At 46.8% G+C, this 21,706-nt stretch overlaps 2 protein-coding genes across 5 annotated transcripts; one reads left to right on the forward strand and one right to left on the reverse strand.

Moving 5' to 3' along the window:
• Positions 1 to 388: 388 nt before the first annotated feature.
• On the reverse strand, positions 389 to 3,994 carry METTL1 (methyltransferase 1, tRNA methylguanosine). Its single transcript, XM_082634557.1, has 6 exons — positions 3,773 to 3,994; positions 2,639 to 2,802; positions 1,525 to 1,709; positions 1,319 to 1,432; positions 1,060 to 1,161; positions 389 to 907 (listed from the first exon to the last, which is right to left on the reverse strand). The coding sequence occupies exons 1-6, from the start codon at positions 3,886 to 3,888 to the stop codon at positions 788 to 790; spliced, it is 801 nt and encodes a 266-aa protein (XP_082490683.1). The 5' UTR covers positions 3,889 to 3,994; the 3' UTR covers positions 389 to 787.
• Positions 3,995 to 4,015: 21 nt separating this feature from the next.
• On the forward strand, positions 4,016 to 21,214 carry LOC309811612 (EEF1A lysine methyltransferase 3). Of its 4 annotated transcripts, none has more exons than XM_082634554.1 (6): positions 4,016 to 4,677; positions 12,607 to 12,780; positions 13,409 to 13,537; positions 14,282 to 14,404; positions 18,468 to 18,555; positions 20,634 to 21,214. In XM_082634554.1, the coding sequence occupies exons 1-6, from the start codon at positions 4,501 to 4,503 to the stop codon at positions 21,038 to 21,040; spliced, it is 1,098 nt and encodes a 365-aa protein (XP_082490680.1). In that variant the 5' UTR covers positions 4,016 to 4,500; the 3' UTR covers positions 21,041 to 21,214. The 4 variants fall into 4 exon arrangements, with proteins under 4 accessions (XP_082490680.1, XP_082490679.1, XP_082490678.1 ...); XM_082634551.1 differs by lacking the exon at positions 4,016 to 4,677 and adding an exon at positions 12,235 to 12,341; XM_082634552.1 differs by lacking the exons at positions 4,016 to 4,677; positions 14,282 to 14,404 and adding an exon at positions 12,234 to 12,341.
• Positions 21,215 to 21,706: the final 492 nt, after the last annotated feature.

Genomic DNA, 21,706 nt, shown 5'->3' on the forward strand with positions numbered 1-21,706 from the left:
CTGAATCTCCAGATGACTCAGTCCCCTTTGTGGGGCTTTCTAGTCAGCAGCCCCTTTCCACTTTTGGCCTCAGAATCCTCCCCAGTTCACCTCTGCTCCTCACTCCCGCGCCCCCGGCCCTGGCAGGCTCTGTGTCAGCAAGTCAGCTCTGAAGTTCTGGGATCAAAGTAAAGGTCAACATGAAGGAGAGGGTCTCCACCACCACACCCTCCCAGGATCTCCAGAGACAGCAACAATAAACGGAACACAGATTCCCCAGGTCAAGTCTTAGGCAGGGAGAGGACAGGAGTGATACACACTCTAGCCTTTCCTGAGAAACAGCAGCATGGGATGTGCACACATACACGTTACCCCCTGAACTGCAAAGTAAACACGAGTGGGCAGGTGATTTGAGCTTAGAAGGCAGTTTAGATGGACAGTGGAGAATTGCGTTCTTCACTCCAGCTGAGAAGGAGAAATCCCAGAAGGGACTGCTAAGGGAGAGCAAGACTCCACTCCCTTCCAAAGATCCCTTCTGGCCCAAGGTCTTTTGACCTTCCCAGTCAGCTGCTTTTGCTTTCTGCTGCCACTGGAAGGGTAAGAAAGTGAGAGGAGTCAGGGGTGGTCATGAACTCCAGGGTTCTGCCCTGGGCAGTTCCTCAACTTCTTTGAGAGACTGTTGCCGCTCAGCCCTAGCAGGCTCAGCTGGGAAGGTCCAAGGGCCCAGTCTTCTTTCCAGTCCCTGGAAGATGGGGTCCAACTAAGGCAAAGTCAGTGATCAGGAAGGGTAGGATGGGGGGGTCACTGCCTAGAGGGTGGGATCCTGTATTCTTCGGAAGATGGCTGGGAAATTCTTTCCTCCGTTGCGTAGAACTTTCTTTCCCTCCTCGGTCGAGGTGCCCAGATGTCCCACAATGGGATCTTCACTCTGGGAGAAGGAAGGGTTCAATAAGTCCTTGCCCTGGTCCCCAGACACCCATCCCATCCTCCTGGCATCAAGCTAGATTCAAAGAATACAGAACCACTCTGGAAAGGACCTTTCCAGAAATCTTTGCAATTTCCCTTAGGCCCCCTACTTACCAGCTCCTCCAGAGGCACGCGCTCAAACAGGGGGTGCCCTTCAAAATGGGTGCACATCCAGTCATGTAGCTCCAGCACATCAGTTATGGTATATACCAGCCCCTGCACAGGCAAAGTCACCCTAGATAGGGGGCTGCATGCAACTGAGCAGCAGGATCATGGGGGTGGTGGTGAGTCCTAAATGCACCCCCACTGAATTCTTAGTGGAAGGTCCCTTATTAGGTCCCTGACCCCATCCTCCCTCCCACTCTCGACTCACCCCAACTCTCAGCACGTAGGCGTATTCTGCCAGTAGCGTGGGACTGATGATTCGCCACTTGTGCTTTGTCCGCTTGAAATGTGGGTCAGGGAAGAGGAAGAACATCTTTGTCAGCTGTGAGACAGACGTGCACCAACAGGGTTGTGAGAGCCTGGCCTCCATGCCCCACCTGCTTACCAGCCTAACCCATGGGTGCCCCTCCCCACCTGGCCCTTGCGGAAGAAGTTAGGAAGGTGTTTCATGGCATTGCTACGGAGACAGGCGATGTTCTGGAAACCACCTCCAGGAGCCGCTCGTAGGGCCCGAATCCGGTCTTGCACATAATCTGAGACTTTCACCCGGATCTCCAGACCCAGGATCAGCGTGTCTGGGAACAGCGGTGACAGTTCCACTGGTCACAGAAATAGGAATGGAATCATCAACCTCATACTTGCAGGGTATTCAAAGAAGTCAACACAGGAAAGGAAGCCTCAATCTGCAATTACCAAAATCAATAATGACAAGTGTGGCAAGAGAGCTACCTGTATGGATGGCTCTGTGCTGGAGGAGTGGGCTGGGGGAGACCCAAAAAAAGTCACCAGGACTGGAAGTGGGAGGGCCTGGGAATACATGTATCTTTGCATGTGCTTTAAAGTCTTTACAGTGTTTTCACACATGTCTCATTTAATCCTCATTACATTCTGTGGTAAATTGCAAAGATGAGAAGACTGAGGGTTGGAAACACCTGAAATCACAGAGCTAAGAAGAGGTAGAATCAGAACTTGAACCATGGTTTTCACCACCAAGTACCATGCGCTTCCTCTCTGTCATACTGTTATTTCTATGGAAGATCTAAAAACAGAGAAGTCAGTCCAGCACGTATGGCTGGGACAATACAGACAACACAAGAGAAATTCGAAAATATGAGCCTAGAGAAGGAATGAGTTCTGGTGAGGAAGGGGGAGGGGGAGGGGTGGTGGTGGAATCCCTGAGAAAGACAGTTCAGGATCACTGGCCACAGCGACTAATCTCTGACGCTTGTGCTGACCAGCTCACTGACCCGGCACCTGGCAGGTGAAATGGCTCACGTAGGGACTGGGGCCAGGGGCAGGGCCAGACAACCCAATTTCTAAGAGGCTTTGAGGCAGCCCCCTCCCTTCTCCAGGGCAAAGGCCACAGACCCAGAGTGGAGGGAAAGTGGAGGCTCTCCACACTGATGTCACAGCACCAATGTCTGGTCCGAAGGGGAAAGGCCAACTATGCCCCCGCCCCAAACCTGCTGAGTTGGCAGAATCTAGGCATTGCCTCTCCTTGCCCCCAGAGAAAGGGCCAGAGTGTTACCTAACAGGCCGCCATAGCCACAGCCTATGTCTGCAAACTCCACTTGGGCTTCAGCTCTCTTTTCTTTCTTATCCTTTGGGTCATCGTGGCTCTGATTTTGAGTCAGTGGAGCAAAGAACTCTGGGTATAGCTCAGACCAATCCATGTCCTCTGGCTTCACAGGGCTATTGGAGAGAAGACGTGAGAAACATGAGAAGGTTGGTCATACCATTGCAGAAGCAGTACTGTGTGTGTGGGTGGATGGGTGAGGGTGGGAGATGGATGAGAGGAGGGTGTAAGAGCGGGCCCTTTGGCCTCTAGGAAGCACAATGGAAACCACCCTTAACCTTCCAGTGTGAATCATAGGCCTATCAAGAGGCCCATTATTGCTGATCTGCCTGTCTCCACTTCCAGGGTTGATGTGACTCTGGCTGGGCAGCTCTCCTTTCTGGGGCTCAAGTTCCCCTTGTCCCAGAGACTGGCTTCCTAAGGCATAGGGACTTTGCTTTGTTGAAGTTCTCTGCGGGAAGAGGACGGAGTAAGGTGTGGGCAGGATTGTATATAAGTTTGTCTTCTTTTAAAATTAACTTTTATTGGAGTATAGTTGATTTACAATGTTGTGTAAGTTTCTGCTGTACAGCAAAGTGAATCAGTTATACATATACATATATCCACTCTTTTTTAGATTCTTTCCCCATATAGGTCATTACAGAGTATTGAGTAGAGTTCCCTGTGCTACACAGCAGGTTCTTATTAGTTACCTACTTTATATATATAGTAGTGTATATGTCAATCCTAATCTCCCAATTAATCCCTCCCCCCAAGTTTGTCTTTTTTTAAATCCCACAGATGAAACTGAAAGATGGAAACGACATTCGGCCTCCATTACTCTCGTCTCAGTAACAATTTCTTTCTCTTCCCAGACGTGCAACCTTACCCAGCCTTAGGCCAGAACGCCACGCCCCCTCCCAACCCGCCAATTCCGCCCTCTGCCCAATCTCCCCGACCCACCCTCCGCAAACTGACGTCACCCAGCTGATCCTCCCGAGCCTACCCTAAACCCTCCAACCGTCGCAGCACAATCGCTTTTCCCGGCTACTCTGAGAATTCTGCCCTCCTCTCCCTCCTCCGCTCGCCCCAGCCCTGCTCACTCACTAGCGCAGCGTATGGTCCGCCATGGGGTTGGAGTGAGCCCGCTGCCGATAGTAGCGCTTCTGAGGCTGAGGGGCCTCGGCTCCTGCTGCGGCGTCCCCAGTCTCGGTCCCCGCCATGATCCCCAGCCCGGGTTTATCCACCGAACCCACGTGGAGACCGAGGCTCAGGGCGCACGAGAATGACGCACAAAGGCACGTAGTGGGCAGAGCCCACCCCTTAAAGCTCCAGGAGTGAATTCTGCTGGGCTGGGCAGGGAGGAACGCAGAGGGGCCGCGCGGGAGGGCGCCTCCGGGCCGCTGGTCTTTAACTGGGCTGGCAAGGCCAGACCCGCACCCAGCCTCTTTCCTTAGCCTGCTTCTGTTTGGTCTGGGTTACCACCCCGGTTGCAGGCCCCCGTGCACCCCGCAGGTGAGAGGGGTCCAGGGATCCCGCTTGCTACGGTGAATTAATCCTCCCTCCTCTCCCCTTCACCCGCTCTCCGAGCAGTCGACCGGGTCTGACCCCCGTGGTCCGGCGTGAGTCCCATCGTGTGTGCGCTGGGGACCGGAGCTAGGGAGGCAGCTCCTCATTCCACCTCCAGGAAGTCAAACTGGAGGAAGGAAGGCAAACTCGGGGAGGCGGGGCTCGGTGCCACTGGGCAGCCGAGACGGCCCGCGGTCCTCAACCCCCACGCCGCTTCAGATCCGGGATCCCAGCGCTGGCCGGTGACCGGGCACTCTCGCCGCCAGATGGCGGACCCCCGCCCAGATCCTGAATCAGAGCCCGAATCCGTGTTCCCACGGGAGGTCAGACTCTTCGCCGACTCTTACTCGGAGAAGAGCCGGTTCTACTTCTGTGGGCACGTGCTGAGCATCACGGAGAACTTTGGGTCCCGCCTCGGAGTGGCAGCGCACGTGTGGGACGCGGTGAGGAGTGAGCGGCTCTGGGCTAGGGTCCGCGGAAGGTCAGACCCCGGACTCTCGCTTTCCCATATGGAGCCAATCCCCGCTACAGTCGTATCTTTTCTCTCTTTTCTCCCATAGGCTCTAAGCCTGTGCAACTATTTCGAGAGTCAGAATGTGGACTTCCGAGGCAAGAAAGTGATCGAGCTGGGCGCTGGGACGGGCATCGTGGGTATCTTGGCAGCGCTGCAGGGTGCGTGAGCTTTGCGGTGGGAGGGGGTGGGGGGAGGGCGGGGATGTGGAGAATTTGTCACTTCCTATATTCTTGGGAGAGGGGAGTGGTTTGGAACCAGCCTAGTCCCTTCTTTCTAACAAACTTTCTTTGTGTGTGTGCCCCTACTTGCTCCTGTGTGCCAGACAGCGCTGATTGGCTGTCAAAGCACCCAAGGTGGTTGATTTGGAGGCAAGGAATAACAATCGGGCAGGCCTTAGTAGAAGGAGTTTTTCCTACCTTTTTGCTCTTTGTGATTTCACGGATATTTACAAGGAAAAATCTCCTTTGCTTTATATATGGTCTTCTGTCAAAATGCATATATGGGTGTATCCTGTAGGGGGAGCAATCTGCAGGTATTAAACCTCATGAGTACTTTGTGACTTCATTGTGAATATATTTTTGATTCTTTAGGTTTTCATTGCTTGGGAGGAACAAGCTTATGAGTTTCTGAGGGTTAGAGTGTATTTTGTGGGAAGTGGGGTAGGAATTAGGCACTGCAGACTTGGGAAAGGAAAAGGTAAGGAAAATTTTGCTCCATTTTTGTCAAGAACCAAAAACTACAAAGGAAACGGTTCCTTAGTTTATAATCGAATGGGCAGGCAAAACTTCACACCGAAAACATTCCTTTAAAAACACTTATGATGTCATCTCCCTAGGAATGCAAATTAACATGTCCTTGTTCATAGGGACATAACACAAAACACATTCAGGGAAGTCTTCCCAGAGGCAAGCATTCTTTCTTCTATTCATCCAACCAACATGTATTTGGAGTCCCCTATGTGCCAAGAATCATGCTAGGTATTGGGATACAACAATGAATAAGACAGATTTCCTCACCCCAAGGAGTTTATGGTCTAGTGGTGAAGATGGGGGAAGATGTTACTGGATGAGAACTATGGCGAGGTATGTGCAGAGCCAGTGGACATGCTCTGGTCGTGTCTCCCTTGACTCTCTGGGAACCCATCCGGGAGAAGCTCTGTCCGATGAGGAGTATGAACATACAGGCTCAGACAGAACCGAGGGAGTGTCAACAGCAGCTTTCCATGAAGGAATGGGTGGATGAGAAGTGGGCAGCTATGCCAAAATGGGAGAAAAATGGGTGTAATATGGATGGAAACATCTTTCCCTTGCTCCCAGACTGGCTTCTCCTTCTTTTGCTCCCTATTCTGCTGCCAAGTCAGAAATCTGGGTGTCATTCTCATCTGTTGCCCTCTCCCCTCTCATCCTGGCAATCAGTGAGTCCTTTGAGTCATATGAACTTAATACTTCCCCAGTTCTCTATTCCTCTTCCCTCCATCTCTAGCTCAGGCCACTGCCATCTTTTCCCTGGATTTTCACAAGTGTCTTCGAGCTTCCCTGTGGGGAAGTTTGGCTTGCCCAAACTAGATCTTGTGCTCTTCCGCCACCAAACCTGTTTCTCCCTCAGCCTTCCCCATCTCAGTGAATCAAATTACCATCTACCCAGTGGGAAATCTAGACCCACAATTGACACGTCCCTTTTTCTCACCCCCAACTCCATTATCCAAGTCCGACAGATTTATCTCCTAAAAATCTCTTGAATCTCCTGTTTTTCCATCTATACTGATGGCTCCCCAGTCCTTGTCACCATCACTTGCCTAGAAGGCTACAATTAGTCAAAATGGTCTTCCTGCTTCTACCCCTTGCCCACACCTAGACCTTTGCCCATTCCACCCGGCTGGCAGAGTGATCTTTTGGCATCTCTTCCCCATCTTTCAGTGGCTTCTTGTTGCTTTCAGGATAGAACTAACCCCTTTGACATGGCCTCCAAGGCCCCGTGTCTCCCTCTAGCCTCTTTCTGTTCCTCTCCCTCTTGTACTCCTTGTGCTACCTAGTGCCCTCCTATCAGTTCCTCAAGCCTATCTTGATGTCCCCTTCCTTGGAGCCTTCACACTGGCTGCACTCTATGTCTGGAACCCTTGTACCACCTGGTTAATGCATATACCTCCTTCAGCACTCAGCTCAAACATCACGACCAAGGGAAAGCCTCCTGGATACTCTCACCCACAGGCCCTCCTAGTATAATATACACAACTATGTTGACTGGTTTTATTTTATTTATTTATTTTGGCTGCTCCTCGTAGCATGCAAGATCTTAGTTCCCCAACCCGTGACCCCTGCAGTGGAAGCACAGAGTCCTAACCACTGGACCGCCAGGGAAGTCCCTGGTTTCATTTTAAATTTGTTGTCACTATCCTCAGATGCGTCCTTAAGTGCTGCCCAGCTAGCCTCTTACCCTGCCCTCACCCACTTATTCTTCTGCTCTCCTAAACATCTTGTTTCTTATCGTTTTGCCCTTCAAACTTCCAAATGTCTCCTCAGCTGATGACTTTGTTTCCTAGCTCTTCTGATCGCTTCTGTTTTCTCATAGCAAATATCCACATGTTCTTATCACAGCGTCTCTTCCCCAGCTGTGTCTGTGTCTGTCTGCACTGCCTTCTCTCCTGTTACCATAGCAGACGTGCTGTGCTCCTAGTTAAGGTCAAGTGTGTGTCATGAGACCCCAAACCTTCTCATCTACCTAAAGACATTGTTCCTGCAAACACCCTGCTCCCCCACCTCTCCTGCATTATCCATTTTCCCTTCTCTCTGGATCATTCCATATGTGTGTTTGTGTGTATTATGCACATAAATATGCTGTAATGTCTCCTATCAGAGAAAACTCTTGATCCTACACATCCCTCCAGTTACCACTCCATTTCTCTGCTCTGCTTTATGACAAAACTCAAAAGAGTTAATGCTCATTGTCATTCCTCTCTTCCTATTGTTTCCTCAATTCCATTCTCGATTCTACCCCTCTCCCCAACCCAGCCTGCCCCCCCCCCACTCCAGTTGCTCCAGAAAGGTTGTGAGCTTCCCTTCTGACTCCATGTTGTTAAGTACAAGAGTCAGTTATGAGCCCACCTTACTGGACTTGGCAGTGTGTGTCTCTCCCTCCTCTTTGGAAGACACTTCCTTTGGCTTTCAGGGCACCACACTTCTGGGTTCTACCCACCTCACTGGCATCTGTTCCATTCTCCTTTGTTGGTTCCTGTTGTTCTTCACAACTGAAAGTCTGAGCACGCCAGGGTTCAGGAGGCGTCCTCTGACCCGTCCCCTTTTCTGTCTACACTCACTCCCAAGCAGTTCCATCACCATGTGGCTTTAAATGCCCTTTCCATGCTGATGACTCTATGACTCTCCCATTTATATCTCCAGATTTGTTTGTAAAATCAGCTACCTACTCGATATCGTCCTGTGGTTGTCTGATGTACATCTCAAGCTTAATGTGCCCAGAAATGCACTCATGATCTTCCTGTCCATACCTGTTCCTCCTGCAGCCTTCCTCACCTAAATAAGTGACAACTTAGTCTTCTAGTTGGTCAGGCCAAATATCTTGGAGCCATCCTCAACCCCCCGCTCCCAATGTTTCATATCTAATCTGTCAGCAAACCCTCTTGACTCGACCTTCAAAATATATTCAGGATCTGACCAATTTCCTAGACATTGCTACCCTGCCTAGAGTTGGGCCCCTACTATTATTTCTCTCACTTAATCTGCTCCAGCTACTGGCTTTCCTGCTGGTCCTTAGACTTGCCAGGCACACTCCTGCCTCACGGTCTTTACACTTGCGAGCCCCTCATTTGGTACATCTTAACCTGAGAGACCCACAGAGTTTGCTCCATCACTTCCTTCAGGTCTTTACTCAAACATAATCTGCTCCATGAGGCTTTCCCTAACTACCCAATTCTTTTTTTTTTTTTTTTTTGCAGTATGCGGGCCTCTCACTGCTGTGGCCTCTCCCGTTGCGGAGCACAGGCTCCGGACGCGCAGGCTCAGCGGCCATGGCTCACAGGCCCAGCCGCTCCGCGGCATGTGGGATCCTCCCGGACCGGGGCACGAACCCGTGTCCCCTGCATCGGCAGGTGGACTCTCAACCACTGCACCACCAGGGGAGCCCAACTACCCAATTTAAAATGACATTCCTGCCCTATCCCTCAAGCAGTTCTTATCCTCCTTCCCTGCTTAATGCTTCAGCACAGCATTTATTACCATCTGACTTACAGTGTGTTTTGTTTGTTTCATTTTGTTTGTTGTTGTAGGTCTCTTGCCACTAGACTGTAAGCCCCAGGAGCAGAGGGATTTTGTCTGATTGGTTCACTGCTGTATTCTCAGCACCTGGCATATAGGCACATAATGAATATTAATGAATGAATTCTGAGTATTTTCTCTTTCTGTAATAATCACCATGATCGTGATTAAATAGTTTTGCATTACCTCATTTGTCTCTACCTCTGTAACAGAACTCAAGGAAGGCCAAGGTTTTGTTTTACTAACGCCTGTACCCCCAGAACTTAGTAGATGCTCAACAAATATATTTACTGCATGAACGAAGCTTTCTGAAGTCCTAATCTAATCATCTTCACCTTCTGCTTCTGCCCTTAAAACCTATTGCTCTCAGGATCAAGCCTGAATCTCCTTAGCATGTCATAATCATTTTTCTCTGTACTCTCATGTCTTGACACTTTTCTCTTCCCTTCCATATCCTCTGAGATCCAGCCTTCCTTGAATACACTGTGCTCTCTCCCAACCAGGCCTTTGTACTCTCTGATCTCTGCTTGGGAAGCTCCACTTGACTAACTCCTCCTTGTCCTTTAAGCCTTGCTGAGGTCATGTCTTCTGGGAAGCTTTCCAGATCCATGAGGGCTGGTTTGTGTCAGTAGGGGGTGGGTGCGCAGCCCACCTCCAGCTTAGTCCTGCCCAGGCTTCTGCTGACATCTAATTGTCGTGTGTTGGGCAGAGAGGTTGAAGATTAGCTTAGAGAGAATGTTGATGTTGTAGAATGTAGAGTAATGAGATGGCTGTGGATGAGGTTGAGGTTAGGGCAACAAAATTCAAAGTGTGGACTTTGGGCTGTCCAAACATTATCCTCTAAGCCCTGAGGTCCCTGGACCTTCTGAGCAGGAGCCGAAACCCCTTGGTTGGTCCCTCTGACTTGCATTTCTCCTCCTTCCTCTCTCTCAGGGGGGGATGTTACCATCACTGACCTGCCCCTGGTCCTAGAACAGATCCAGGGCAACGTCCAGGCCAATGTGCCAGCTGGAGGCCGGGCCCAGGTCCGCGCCTTGTCCTGGGGGATTGACCAGCATGTCTTCCCTGGAGACTATGACCTGGTGCTGGGGGCTGATATCGTGTATCTGGAGCCCACCTTCCCACTGCTGCTGGGGACCCTCCAACACCTGTGCGGGCCCCATGGCACCATCTATCTGGCTTCCAAGATGAGAGAGGAGCACGGGACAGAGAGCTTCTTTCAGCACCTCCTGCCCCAGCATTTCCAACTGGAGCTGGCCAAGCGGGATGAGAATGAGAATGTTAACATCTATAGGGCCAGGCACAGGGGACCAAGACCTGCTTGATGTCACCCTTCTGCGCCTCTGAACACCTTGTTCTAATGAAGGAACTGCCATATGTCCAAGGCATAAACATAAGGACCAAAAACGATGGATTTCCCTTGCCGCTGTCTTTCCTCCTTCCCTTTTTGTTTCCTGAGATACTCTTGGGCAGGTGCAGGGAGGTGCTATGTGCTAGGAATACTAGAGCCCTAGCTGTACTGGGCTAGAGTGCAAAGGAAATTCCCAGTTCCTGTTCTCAGCAGAGGAAGATGGGAGGGTATCGAGGATTTTAGGGGAAGGGGAGGTAAGTGGGATGTGTGAACAGTGGCTGCAGAGAGACAGTCATGATCCCATCTAGTCCTGCTGTTGTCTTTTTTTTTTTTTTTTGCGGTATGCGGGCCTCTCACTGTTGTGGCCTCTCCCGTTGCGGAGCACAGGCTCCGGATGTGCAGGCTTAGTGGCCATGGCTCACGGGCCCAGCCGCTCCGCGGCATGTGGGATCTTCCCAGACTGGGGCACGAACCCGTGTCCCCTGCATCGGCAGGCGGACTCTCAACCACTGCGCCACCAGGGAAGCCCTTGCTGCTGTTGTCTTTTTATACAGAATGGATTTTTTTTCCAGATTCTACTGGAATTTTTAAAAAAGGAAAATAAATGAGCATTAAAGATCTCTTCTGCATCCAGAGAACTCGGGCTTTTACTGGGGGGCTGGGAAGTAAGAAAACTCCGACCACCCACTTCTTGCTTCAAGAGATAGTCTGGTGGAACCATGGCTCTAACTGGGTCAAGTCCTCCCAGCCCTGAAGTTGGGGATAGGCAGCAGAGCTGTCCTTTGGACCATAGCTCCTTCACTCTTTCTGGAGTTGGAGCCCTGATCACTAAGTACCAGGTTCTCTTTGATTTTTCTTTAGGTTTCCAGTCCCTATCAGTCCTTCCTTTCTAATGTGTTTTGTCTTCACCTCTTTTCTCCTCCCACTGTGGGGCCTCTGATGGGGGCTCTCCTGACTTACTCCTTGGGCCACACATCACCTCCTGGGGCCTCCTGGCCTCCATTCACTCCCCTTCAAACCATTTTGTAAACTCTGGTGATCTTCCAAAATCAGCTCTGATTAGCTTCTGCTGCTGCCCAACAGAAGCAAGAATAAGCTCTTCTGCTTGGTACTCAGTGTGTCCCGTGTGATCCCAAATTATCCTGCTACTTCATTTCCTACTGGTTTCCTACATGTATGGCAACCTCTGGCCAAATTACAAAAGGTCTACTCTTTGTTCCCTAAATCCACACCAAGATTCCCTGGCTTCTTCCTTCATTCTTTTTGATGATTCCCTGCCTGGAAGGGCTATTTCTACCTCTCAAAATCTTCCTTATTCTTAGCTTCTCTTCTGAAAAAAGCTTTTCCTGAGCCTCCTGTTTGAATATGATTTCTTTCTCCCTTGAGACGCTTTAACTAACTGTTCGTCTTGTGAGGCTTACCTTGTCTTGTGTGATCATTTGTCTGCTCCCTATTTTCTCACCATTAGATTACCTTGGAGGGCAGGGCTGTGGTTCCTGGCACACAGTTGGTGTTCATCAAATATTTTTGTTCCTTCAACAAATATTTACTCCTCCTCCCTATGTGACCTTGGCCAAACTTCTGAACCCACCCAACTACCTCACAAGTTTGTCATGAGTCATAAATGGATAATGAATATGAAAGTACATTGGAAATAAACATGAAGTGTTACCACGTGTCTTGTATTGTTATTTTGTGACACTTCTGTCTCATGCTTTCTGTTATTTTACCTGCGGGGGGGTAATTCCCTTGTGAAAAGTAGTCTCAATACACCAAGTAGGGGAGGCGAATGCGCCTCCCGGACAGCAGGTGGCGCCATCTCCGCTTGGCGTGTTCCGGTGGAGAGTTTTGGCCCCGCCGCTACGCCGTAGGCCCGTGGCCTCACCGGTGCGGCAACAGTGTACGGCCCCCGGAAAGATGTCGGTGCTGCGCTCACTGCGTCTCTGTCTGGTCGCGCGGGCTGGGAGCTGCACAGTGAGTGCTCTTGGCCCCGGCCCTGTTCTGCCTTCCTTGCAGGTCTCCCGTGCGCAGGGCACGCTCCCTCCCCTTCCCCTGGCTGCGTTCGGCTCCATCTCCCCTTTCCCCGCACCTCGGTCCCTCTTCGCGGTGCAGCGTCAGGGCGCTGCCGTTCCCCCACCCCCTGGGTCTGTCTCTCCTAAGGTCGCCTCCCGGCCGACGTGCTCCCACCCCACGAGCTCCTCGCTGCTTCCTGCTTCTCATGCCTTCTTACTCCCTCCAGGTAGGCCCCCTTGTGCTTCAGTCGCCCCAGCCGCGGCATACATTTCACGCTGGGCCCTGGCTATCCTCCTCGGCTTCCAGCAAGGAGCTCCTCATGAAGCTGCGGCGGAGAACGGGCTACTCCTTTGTAAACTGCAAGAAGGCTCTGGAGACTTGTGGCGGGGATCTCAAACAGGTGTGTGGGAGGAAGTAGAGGGGAGCTGGCGCGGGGGTGGGAGTGGGGTACCGGGGCCCGACCCCAGTGCGTTTGGGAGGTCGCGTAGAAGTCAGATCTGCTGCCCAGTGACCCATAAGGACAGAGTCCTAGATAGGATTCTGACTTCAATGACAATCTCACCCTTTGACTCTTACCTATTTCGAAGCAATTGACTCAGGGTCGCAGGGCTAAGAAACTATTCCATGCAAGGCTGCTATGTGGTTTCCTCCTGCTTGGGGCTGAAAGGGCTCGTGGGAGCTTTGGAGTCAGACCGACGACCAAGACCCAGATCGTGGTATCCTCACACTAATCCTGTGACCTTGGACACCTTACTTAATATTTCAGAGTTGCATTGTTCTTATTCATATAAAGAAAATAGTACTATCTGCCCCATAGAGTTGTTGTGAAGATTAAACTTATCCAAAACACCAGGCACAATGCCCACTGTTTGTCATTTAGTGGTAGGCTGCCAGTAAATGATAGATTAGTTTCTCTTGTAGGGCTGAGGGGAAGGAGAAAGAATTGGGGAACCCGAGGTATTTTAGAGCCCCATTCTGTTCTAAATTCTGTGCCTTTATCATCTGCCCTTTATCTTTTTTATTTATAGGCAGAGAGCTGGCTCCACAAACAGGCCCAGAAGGAGGGCTGGAGTAAAGCTGCCAGGCTCCATGGCAGGAAGACCAAAGAAGGTCTGATTGGGCTGCTGCAGGAAGGAAACACGACTGTGTTAGTAGAGGTGAGTTGTCAGAGTTCCAGATGCCAGGAACAGCTGTCCCTTGGGTGTAGGCTTTGTGGTAGACCCTTTGCATTCTTAGAGAAGAGGTGTTTGAGAACCATAAAAGCTAGTTAGAATTAAGCCCGTGAGACCCCAGTTACTAGCTATGGATTCATTTAAGTATAGAAATGCACAGGTTGTGGGTGAGAAAAGGCCTAGTAGTGTATGTAGACTGTTATTCCTAAATGTGAGTCCATTGTGGCCTTACACCTCGTCACTGATTGTTTCCTGGAATAGTTAGATTTTAAAGCTAGGAATTAGACTAATTAGATGATGGACAGCAAGCAGCTGTTTTAGAGGAGGTTTAGGGGCCCAGTTGGTGAAGAATCAGATGTGGATTAGTCTAGAGCGAGAGAAGAGATAAACAGGCTGATAAACAAAAGTGGTTTGGTGTTGGAGGAGCCTAGGGAATGAGGCGATTATGGCATGTGCCACAGGCAGGTGGTGAACTTGTAGTGAATCCTTTGGGGGACATTATGGAACCGTCCTGTGAATGCGCAGGTTATTGCTAACTCATTGGCACAGCAGGAATCACTTCATTCAGTTTCTGGCCTCAAGCTAGTAGAGGAACTGTGGATTTAATCCTAGAGACATTTATTTCTGTTTTGTTGCATCTGCTGCCTGTTTTATCAATACCTTGCTTTAAAGCATTTTTGGAGACTATTAGTAAACAGCTTATACAGCAACATCAATTTGTTCCCACAGGTGAACTGTGAGACAGATTTTGTTTCCAGAAATTTAAAATTTCAACAGTTGGTCCAGCAAGTAGCCCTGGGAACCCTGTTGCATTGTCAGAGCCTAAAGGATCAACTGTCCACATATAGTAAAGTGAGTTTTGGGGTTGTCTCCAACATGCTGGATTTGTTCCTCCCCTCTTAGGGTCTTTGCTATTCCATTTTTTCAGACATTCTCATGTCTCACTTCCTTATTTCATGTCTCTGCTTAAATGTTATCTCTCTGGAGAGGAGTACCTTCCTCCTATTGCTCTATCCCCTTATTTTGCTTCATTTAAAATCTGTTGTTATAGTTCTTATATATTACATTTTAATTTATTTATTTTTTGTTTGCCTTCCCCAATAGAATGTAAGCTTCATAAGATAGGAGATTTGTCTTTTCACTAGTGTGTCTCTGGTGCATGAGGAGTGGGCCCAGCACTTGCTTGGGGCTCTGTTGAATGAGTGAATGAATGCCAGTGGAATACAGTCCATATATCAGGTGAAGCTTTGTGTTCAGAAATCTAGAATGGCCTGAGGAAAGGATTTCTAAATATAGATACTGGGGCTTCCCTGGTGGCGCAGTGTTTGAGAGTCCGTCTGCCGATGCAGGGGACACGGGTTTGTGCCCCGGTCCGGGAGGATCCCACATGCCGCGGAGCGGCTGGGCCCGTGAGCCGTGGCCGCTGAGCCTGCGTGTCTGGAGCCTGTGCTCCGCAACGGGAGAGGCCACAACAGTGAGAGGCCCGCGTACTGCAAAACAAAAATAATAAATAAATAAATAAATATAGATACTGGAGAAGGCACAATTTAGGAGACTTAGCATATTCTTATCTATAGAAGGAGCAAGGAAGGAATTGTATCAGTATGCCTTTGATCCGTCCTTGTTGCCAAGGCAAAAATGAACCTACTACTCACAACAATTTTTTTATTTAGTACCACCCTTTTCCTTCTGTTTATCTTTCTTTTGAGATCTTGTGGTAAATGTTAATTATTACTGGCATTAAAGAGTCATATTACATGGAAAACTATGTTGAGATTATTTTTTAGAATTGTACTGAATAGATGAGTCACTTGAAGTAGAAATTCTAATCTTGACTTTGCCAGTAGCTGTTTGTAACCCTGAGCTATTCACTTACTTTACTGTGCCTCTGTTTCATTATCTGTAACAAGGGATTTTGGTCCCTTTTAGCTTTATTAATTTTTTCCTTTTGGTCTTTTATCTTTTTAAAACTTTTATTTTGAAAAAAAATTCAAATTTGCAGAAAAGTTGCCAGTATTCTACAGTAAACTAGAGTAATTTTATCTAGATTCACCATTTGTTAACATTTTGCCTTATTTACTTTATCACTTTTTATATTCATATTGTTGTCATCCCTATTGTTTTTTTATCCTTTTGGGAGTATGTTGCGGACATTAGAACCCTTTATCCCTTCAGCATGTATCTCCTAAAAACAAGGACATTTTCCTATATAACCACAGTACAATGATCACATTCAGGAATTTTAACATTGATACAATATTTTTATTTAGATAATATACAATATACATTTCGTTTTTGGCAACTAGCAGTTGTGATCCAGGATCCAGTCCAGTAGCATGTGTTGCAATTAGTTGCCATGTCTGTTTGGTTTCCTTTCTTTGTTCCTCAGCCTTTCTTTGTCTTTCATTACACTGACATTTTTGAAGGGTACAGGACGGTTTTGTAGAATGTCCTTCAATTTGGGTTCAACTGATGTTTCTTCATACTTAGAATATGGATTTTTGTAAGAATCTTAAATAAATTACCCTCCGTTTTTCTCAGAACATCACATCAGGAGGCACAGGAGGGTGGGACTGTGGTCTTGTTATTGATGGTGCTAATTTTGATCTCTTGGTTAAGGTAGTATCTGCCAGGTTTCTCCACTCTAAACTTACCATGTTCGTTTTTTGTAGCTAGTAAGTAATCTATATGGGAGATTTTTTTGAGACTGTGTAGACATCCAGTTCCTCAAAAAACTTGTGCCTAAAAGTTTTAGCATCCCTTGATGATTCTTGTCAGGATCAGTTGTTACTGTGATAGTTGCATAATGGTTATTTTTCTAACCCTTACAGTTTCTTTCACATGGGTTAGTTTTATTAGGTGGCATTCTATTGTAATAAGGAGACCTCTCCTTCTCCCTTTATTTAGGGATTTACTTAGTAGCACCATTGACTCATAGATTCTTTTTTTTTTTGGTATTCTACCATTTATAGAAAAAATAGGAGAAAAATATATACATATTGGCATGTATATACATACAAATATCTCTAGAAGGATAAACAAAATATTAGCAACAGTGATTACCTGCTGTAGGGGGTGAAAACTGGTAGATGGGGAAGTAGTGTTGGTGGGGTTACTTTTCACTTTGTACATCTTTTTGTTTTTTTAATGTTTGAACTATTCAAAAACTGTATTGTTTCAGAAGCTAAGTAAAAATTTTTTTTTTTTTTTAGTTTCTGCTTTATAACAAAGTGAATCAGTATAGATTCTTCTTTTATACAATTCATTATACAATCCATTAGTCTTATTTATTTATTTTTCGCTGCATTGGGTCTTTGTTGCTACACGCGGGTCCATTAGTCATTTTAATGCTCAAATTATCCCCGGATTTGGCAAGTTTAAGCCAAGCCTATGCAAGCTGGTTCCATTGTCTTTTTGGTATGGCCTTATTATTTTCTGACTATTTCCGTACTTTTTGGCATAACAGAGTATTCTGGGTTTATGTCACACTTTCCTTGCCCCAACCATGGGATTGGCAACTCCTCCAAGGGGTCCTGATCCTTTCTGATGGGGGTATGGTTTTTAGAAACCAAGATCTGGGCAGCATTAGGTATGCTTAATTCTACTGAGATGTCATTGCTGCCCTGCTCTTTCAGCAGAGCTAGGAAATGTGTGTGTGTGTGTGTGTGTGTTTCAGTAATCCTGCACCACAGGCTTCTTTCTTTTCTTCCCCCTTTCTATATTTGTACCTTCCTTCTCTCATAGTGAGTACACTGGCTTCTAGCAATTTCAGTATGTGTGCTTATTTACTCTCTGTAGGGTACACACTTTGTTTCAGAGTTACTGTCCCTGACCACTGCAAATAACAAACCTACTAAGGAGTTCAAGATTTCTTTGATGTTCTTTTTGTCCTTACTTTGAAGTTATGTGGCCAAAGGACTGTATCGAAAGTAACTTGGATTAGTTTTTTTCCCCCTTTTGAGATTGTGTTATTCCTTTGAAATACAGTTAGAATCTCTGTTTCTGTTCAGTCTGTGTTTGTTTTCACCCCTAATCCTTGTTAATTTAATTTTATTTTTGAATATGTAAAACATTAACAAGGTTCTGGAAGTTAAAACTCTCCTCCCCCCTCCCCCAACCACATACACAAGTCGTACTTCCCTCCTCTCCCTTCCACCCCATTCCTGTCCACTCCTGTGGATAACCATCTCCACTAATTTCTGGTTATCCTTTTTGCAAAAATAAGCATATTTATACAAATATTTATTACACAAATGTTGGTATAATATGTATGTATTCTTTTAATTTGCTTTTTTCACTTAATATATCCTGGAAATACTCCATAGCAGCTCACGGAGACCATCTTTTTTTCTCTCTCTCTTTGTCCAGCTGCATAGTATTTCATTTTGTGACTGTACTGTGGTTTATTCAGCCGGACTCTGCCTGTTTGGACATTTAGACTTCCCAGTATTTTACAATTAGAAATAATTGCTCAATGAATTACTTTGTGCCTATGTACTTTTGTATTGTTGGAAGTGTATTAGAGTAAATTTCTAGAAATAGGATTGCAGGGTCAAAGGATAAAAGTATATGTAGTTTTGTTAGCTATTGTCCAATTCCCTGCCATTGGATTTGCACCATTTTTCATTCCTACCAACAATCTACAAACCTTTTAGTTTCAACATTTTATGATTGTATGAAAATATTGTTTCTGATTTCTAGGAAACTACATTCTAAGAAGTTAGGCCAGAGATTGGGATGGAATTGGGGGTGGAGTGCTTAGCAATTTTTAACGTTCTTGGCTTAATGAAAACATTATCTATTTATACTTAGTTGTCTTAAATCATTTTCTGAGAAATAGACTATATTTTTGCTTAGTCTCTTGGTAATTTTAATTATACATACTGACTCGTGTTCATTTTCTTTGTGCACTTAGGGCTTCTTGAATTCCTCTGAGCTCTCTGAACTTCCAGCTGGGCGTGAGAGAGAAGGATCTCTCAAGGATCAGCTGGCCTTAGCAATTGGTGAGTATTTGTAAGGATCTGGAAACTGGAGATTAATAACCGGATCTCCTGGTATCTTTGGTACTCCTCCAAATCTAGATCAAGAATTACAAAGTCAAGTTCCTTCAAAGGTCTGATAATCTGAATGCGAGAGGTGGGTTGTGTGTTAGATATTAGTGAGCAGTGGACACCCTGAAAAGCTCACACTCTTCTGAAGAAAACCATTACCAAGCCACCTGTTATTACTTTGAGGGAAGTGGGATCCCAGTGTCATCAGAATTTTTAAATTCCTTTAAAAGAATTTAGATTTGTATGAAAAAAAGTTTAGTTTTTAGCTGTTTGCAACTAATTAAAATTAGTAGGCATCACTGTGCTGACCAAACAAAGCATGTCTTTAGGCAAAGATGGCCTTTTGACCTCCGGTTGACTACCTCTCTATACACTATGAAGGAAATAGTCCGTCAGAGGTCATTTCATCTTCTTTATGAAGGGGTCCAGGAGTATTTCAGGGCATCATGTTTAGGAATTTGTCCTCTCTTTAAAAAAAAAATCTGATCCTGAATTTGTGAAGGTACATTCTTTCAGAACCACTGGCTATAGGAGCCGTATCTGGATCATTGGCAGTGGAAGTAGTAGGGGTTTTGCCTTCTTCGTACATGTCCTTGATGGAAGGAGGGAGGTACGGCTGGGGTTAGAGCTTGCTGGGAATTTACTGCTCATTTGATGTTTCCAGTCAGGACATCAATTCTGTTTTTATCAGGTCATCTTGAAGTATGTATGATGTTTCAGTGAGTCATGGTTGAAAAACCAGATAGACAGCCGTGTATGGAACTTATTAAGAAATTCTGGAAGAATTGGGTGTTTCAGCCTTGCCAGTTTCTGGGAATTAACTATTGGGTAGATGCTTTGAGCTGTTTTAAGATTCCTTTTGGTTTCTGGATACTTCCCTTTTATGACTTTTAGTTATAACTATGGCTAATTCAGGGATATTTACCCAGACCCCTTTATTCTCCTACCCCTACCTACCTTTTGGCTTCTTTGGACTTCTGTTAGAGGGGATAGCATCCTGAGAGAAAGGAGGAAACTAGAATCTGTTTTTGGTTCTTATAAATAACTCTGAAAATATTATCTTTTAATTTTTGATGAGGGGAAGCTGAAATCACCATATGACATGGGGCTTTGGATTTTCTGGGGCTTTTAGTTTTGGACTTTTTCCTGATACAATGGATGATCAGGAGTTGTCTGTGTCAGTTATAGTGGCTTTTGGGAGGGATGGTGACTTGGTGGGAAAAAACACAATTGGGTTGGAGTCAGATCTGAGGGGGGTTTTTTGGTTTTTTTTTTAAGATTTTTTTTTTGATGTGGATCATTTTTAAAGTCTTTATTGAATTTGTTACAATATTGCTTCTGTTTGACATTTTTGTTTTTTGGCCACGAGGCATTTGGGATCTTAGCTCCCCGACCAGGGATTGAACCTGCACCCCCTGCATTGGAAGGCGAAGTCTTAACCACTGGACCTCCAGGGAAGTCCCTAGATCTGAGTTTTAGTTCCAGCTCTGCCATACGTTAGCTCTGTAGCCTTAGGCAGGTTCCTTAAGCTCTCTAAGCCTGAGTTTAAGGTAGTGATGATAGCCAGATTGGAGAACTCACTATGTGCCAGATACTGAAATAAGTTCTTTTACACATCTTATTTATTTCTCCCAGTAACCCTGTTTTCAGGTTATTTTAAGTGGCATCCTCTCCATTTTACAGAAGAGAAAATGAAGGCTTGATGAATTAGTAAATGGGGTTATATCATTAAATTACTTGCCTAAGGTCGTAGCCAGTGAGATGCAGAACTGAGACCTGCGCCCAGGGTGTGTGTGACACCAGAGCCTGTGTTTCTAAATACCAGCATGGCATTCACTCCATTTCTCCCACCCTCTCCCCCCACACCCCTTTTCCTGTTTACACTGAAAATGGTATCTCTCCCTCTGTGGCACATCCACGGTGTAAATGCGGAGGACTGTCTCCCAAACTTGGCTGCTTCTGTGCATATTTTGGTACTACCACGAGCATCATATTCTGGAAGTGTGTTTTTTGTTTTTGCTCTCTCACAGGGAAACTGGGAGAAAACATGACTCTTAAACGAGCTGCATGGGTGAAGGTGCCAGCTGGGTTCTATGTTGGCTCTTATGTCCATGGGGCAATGCACAGTCCCTCTCTCCACAACCTGGTTCTGGGGAAGTATGGGGCCCTGGTCATCTGCGAGACGTCTGAGCAGAAAGCAAACCTTGAAGACCTTGGCCGCCGCCTTGGGCAGCATGTGGTGGGCATGGCTCCTCTCTCTGTTGGCTCCCTGGACGACGAGCCTGGGGGAGAGGCAGAAACCAAGATGCTGTCCCAGCCGTACTTGCTGGATCCCTCCATCACACTGGGACAGTATGTGCAGCCCCAAGGGGTGTCTGTAGTAGACTTCGTGCGGTTTGAATGTGGAGAAGGCGAAGAGGCAGCAGAGGCTGAATAGGTTCCAGAGCCTTTTGGCCCAGGAGACAATGCTTATTCTTAACTCTGGACATCATTACAAAAAGGGGTTATTTCCTAAGCCTCTTCAAACCCAGCATTTGTTTTTCATTTGAGTTTATAATGAAATGATATACTTCATGGGTTAAGCTATTAAATAAAATGGTTACATAATAAAGAGAGTAGAATCTTTTCTTTGTTTGCGTAATGCTGGCTCTGGCTTTTTTGTGCCTGACTTGTGACAGGTTTTAGAAAACAACAGGTGGGTCTCACTGGAGTGACTGACAGTGTCTGGGCGAACGGGCCTCGCCAACTGTGCTGCTGCTCCCTTCAATGCAGGTGTGTTGTGGTGTCCCTAGAATGTCTACCTTGTTCCATCCTACTCCGGTGACAGAGAACTCTCTTGTTCGGGTTCGCTTTGTGACGCTTTGGACTATGCTTCTATCCTAGAACTTCCCCGGTTACATTACTTGTGCCACATGGATTCTTTGGAATTGTTGACTCAAACTTGCAGTTGTCTGGAAAATGTGGTTCATTTGTTGATGTCCGTAGCGTGCTTTGAAGGCTCTCTGCAGTGGTATACACACTGATTCTGGCCTCATTACTGAAATTAATAACACATGGCCCTGTTTCTCCTCTGGATAGTGGGGTGGGGGTGGGTGGGGACTGA

The sequence above is a fragment of the Mesoplodon mirus genome (assembly GCF_964341445.2).
Source record: "Mesoplodon mirus genome assembly, chromosome: 11".
In the NCBI taxonomy this organism is placed as follows: Eukaryota; Metazoa; Chordata; class Mammalia; order Artiodactyla; family Ziphiidae; genus Mesoplodon; species Mesoplodon mirus.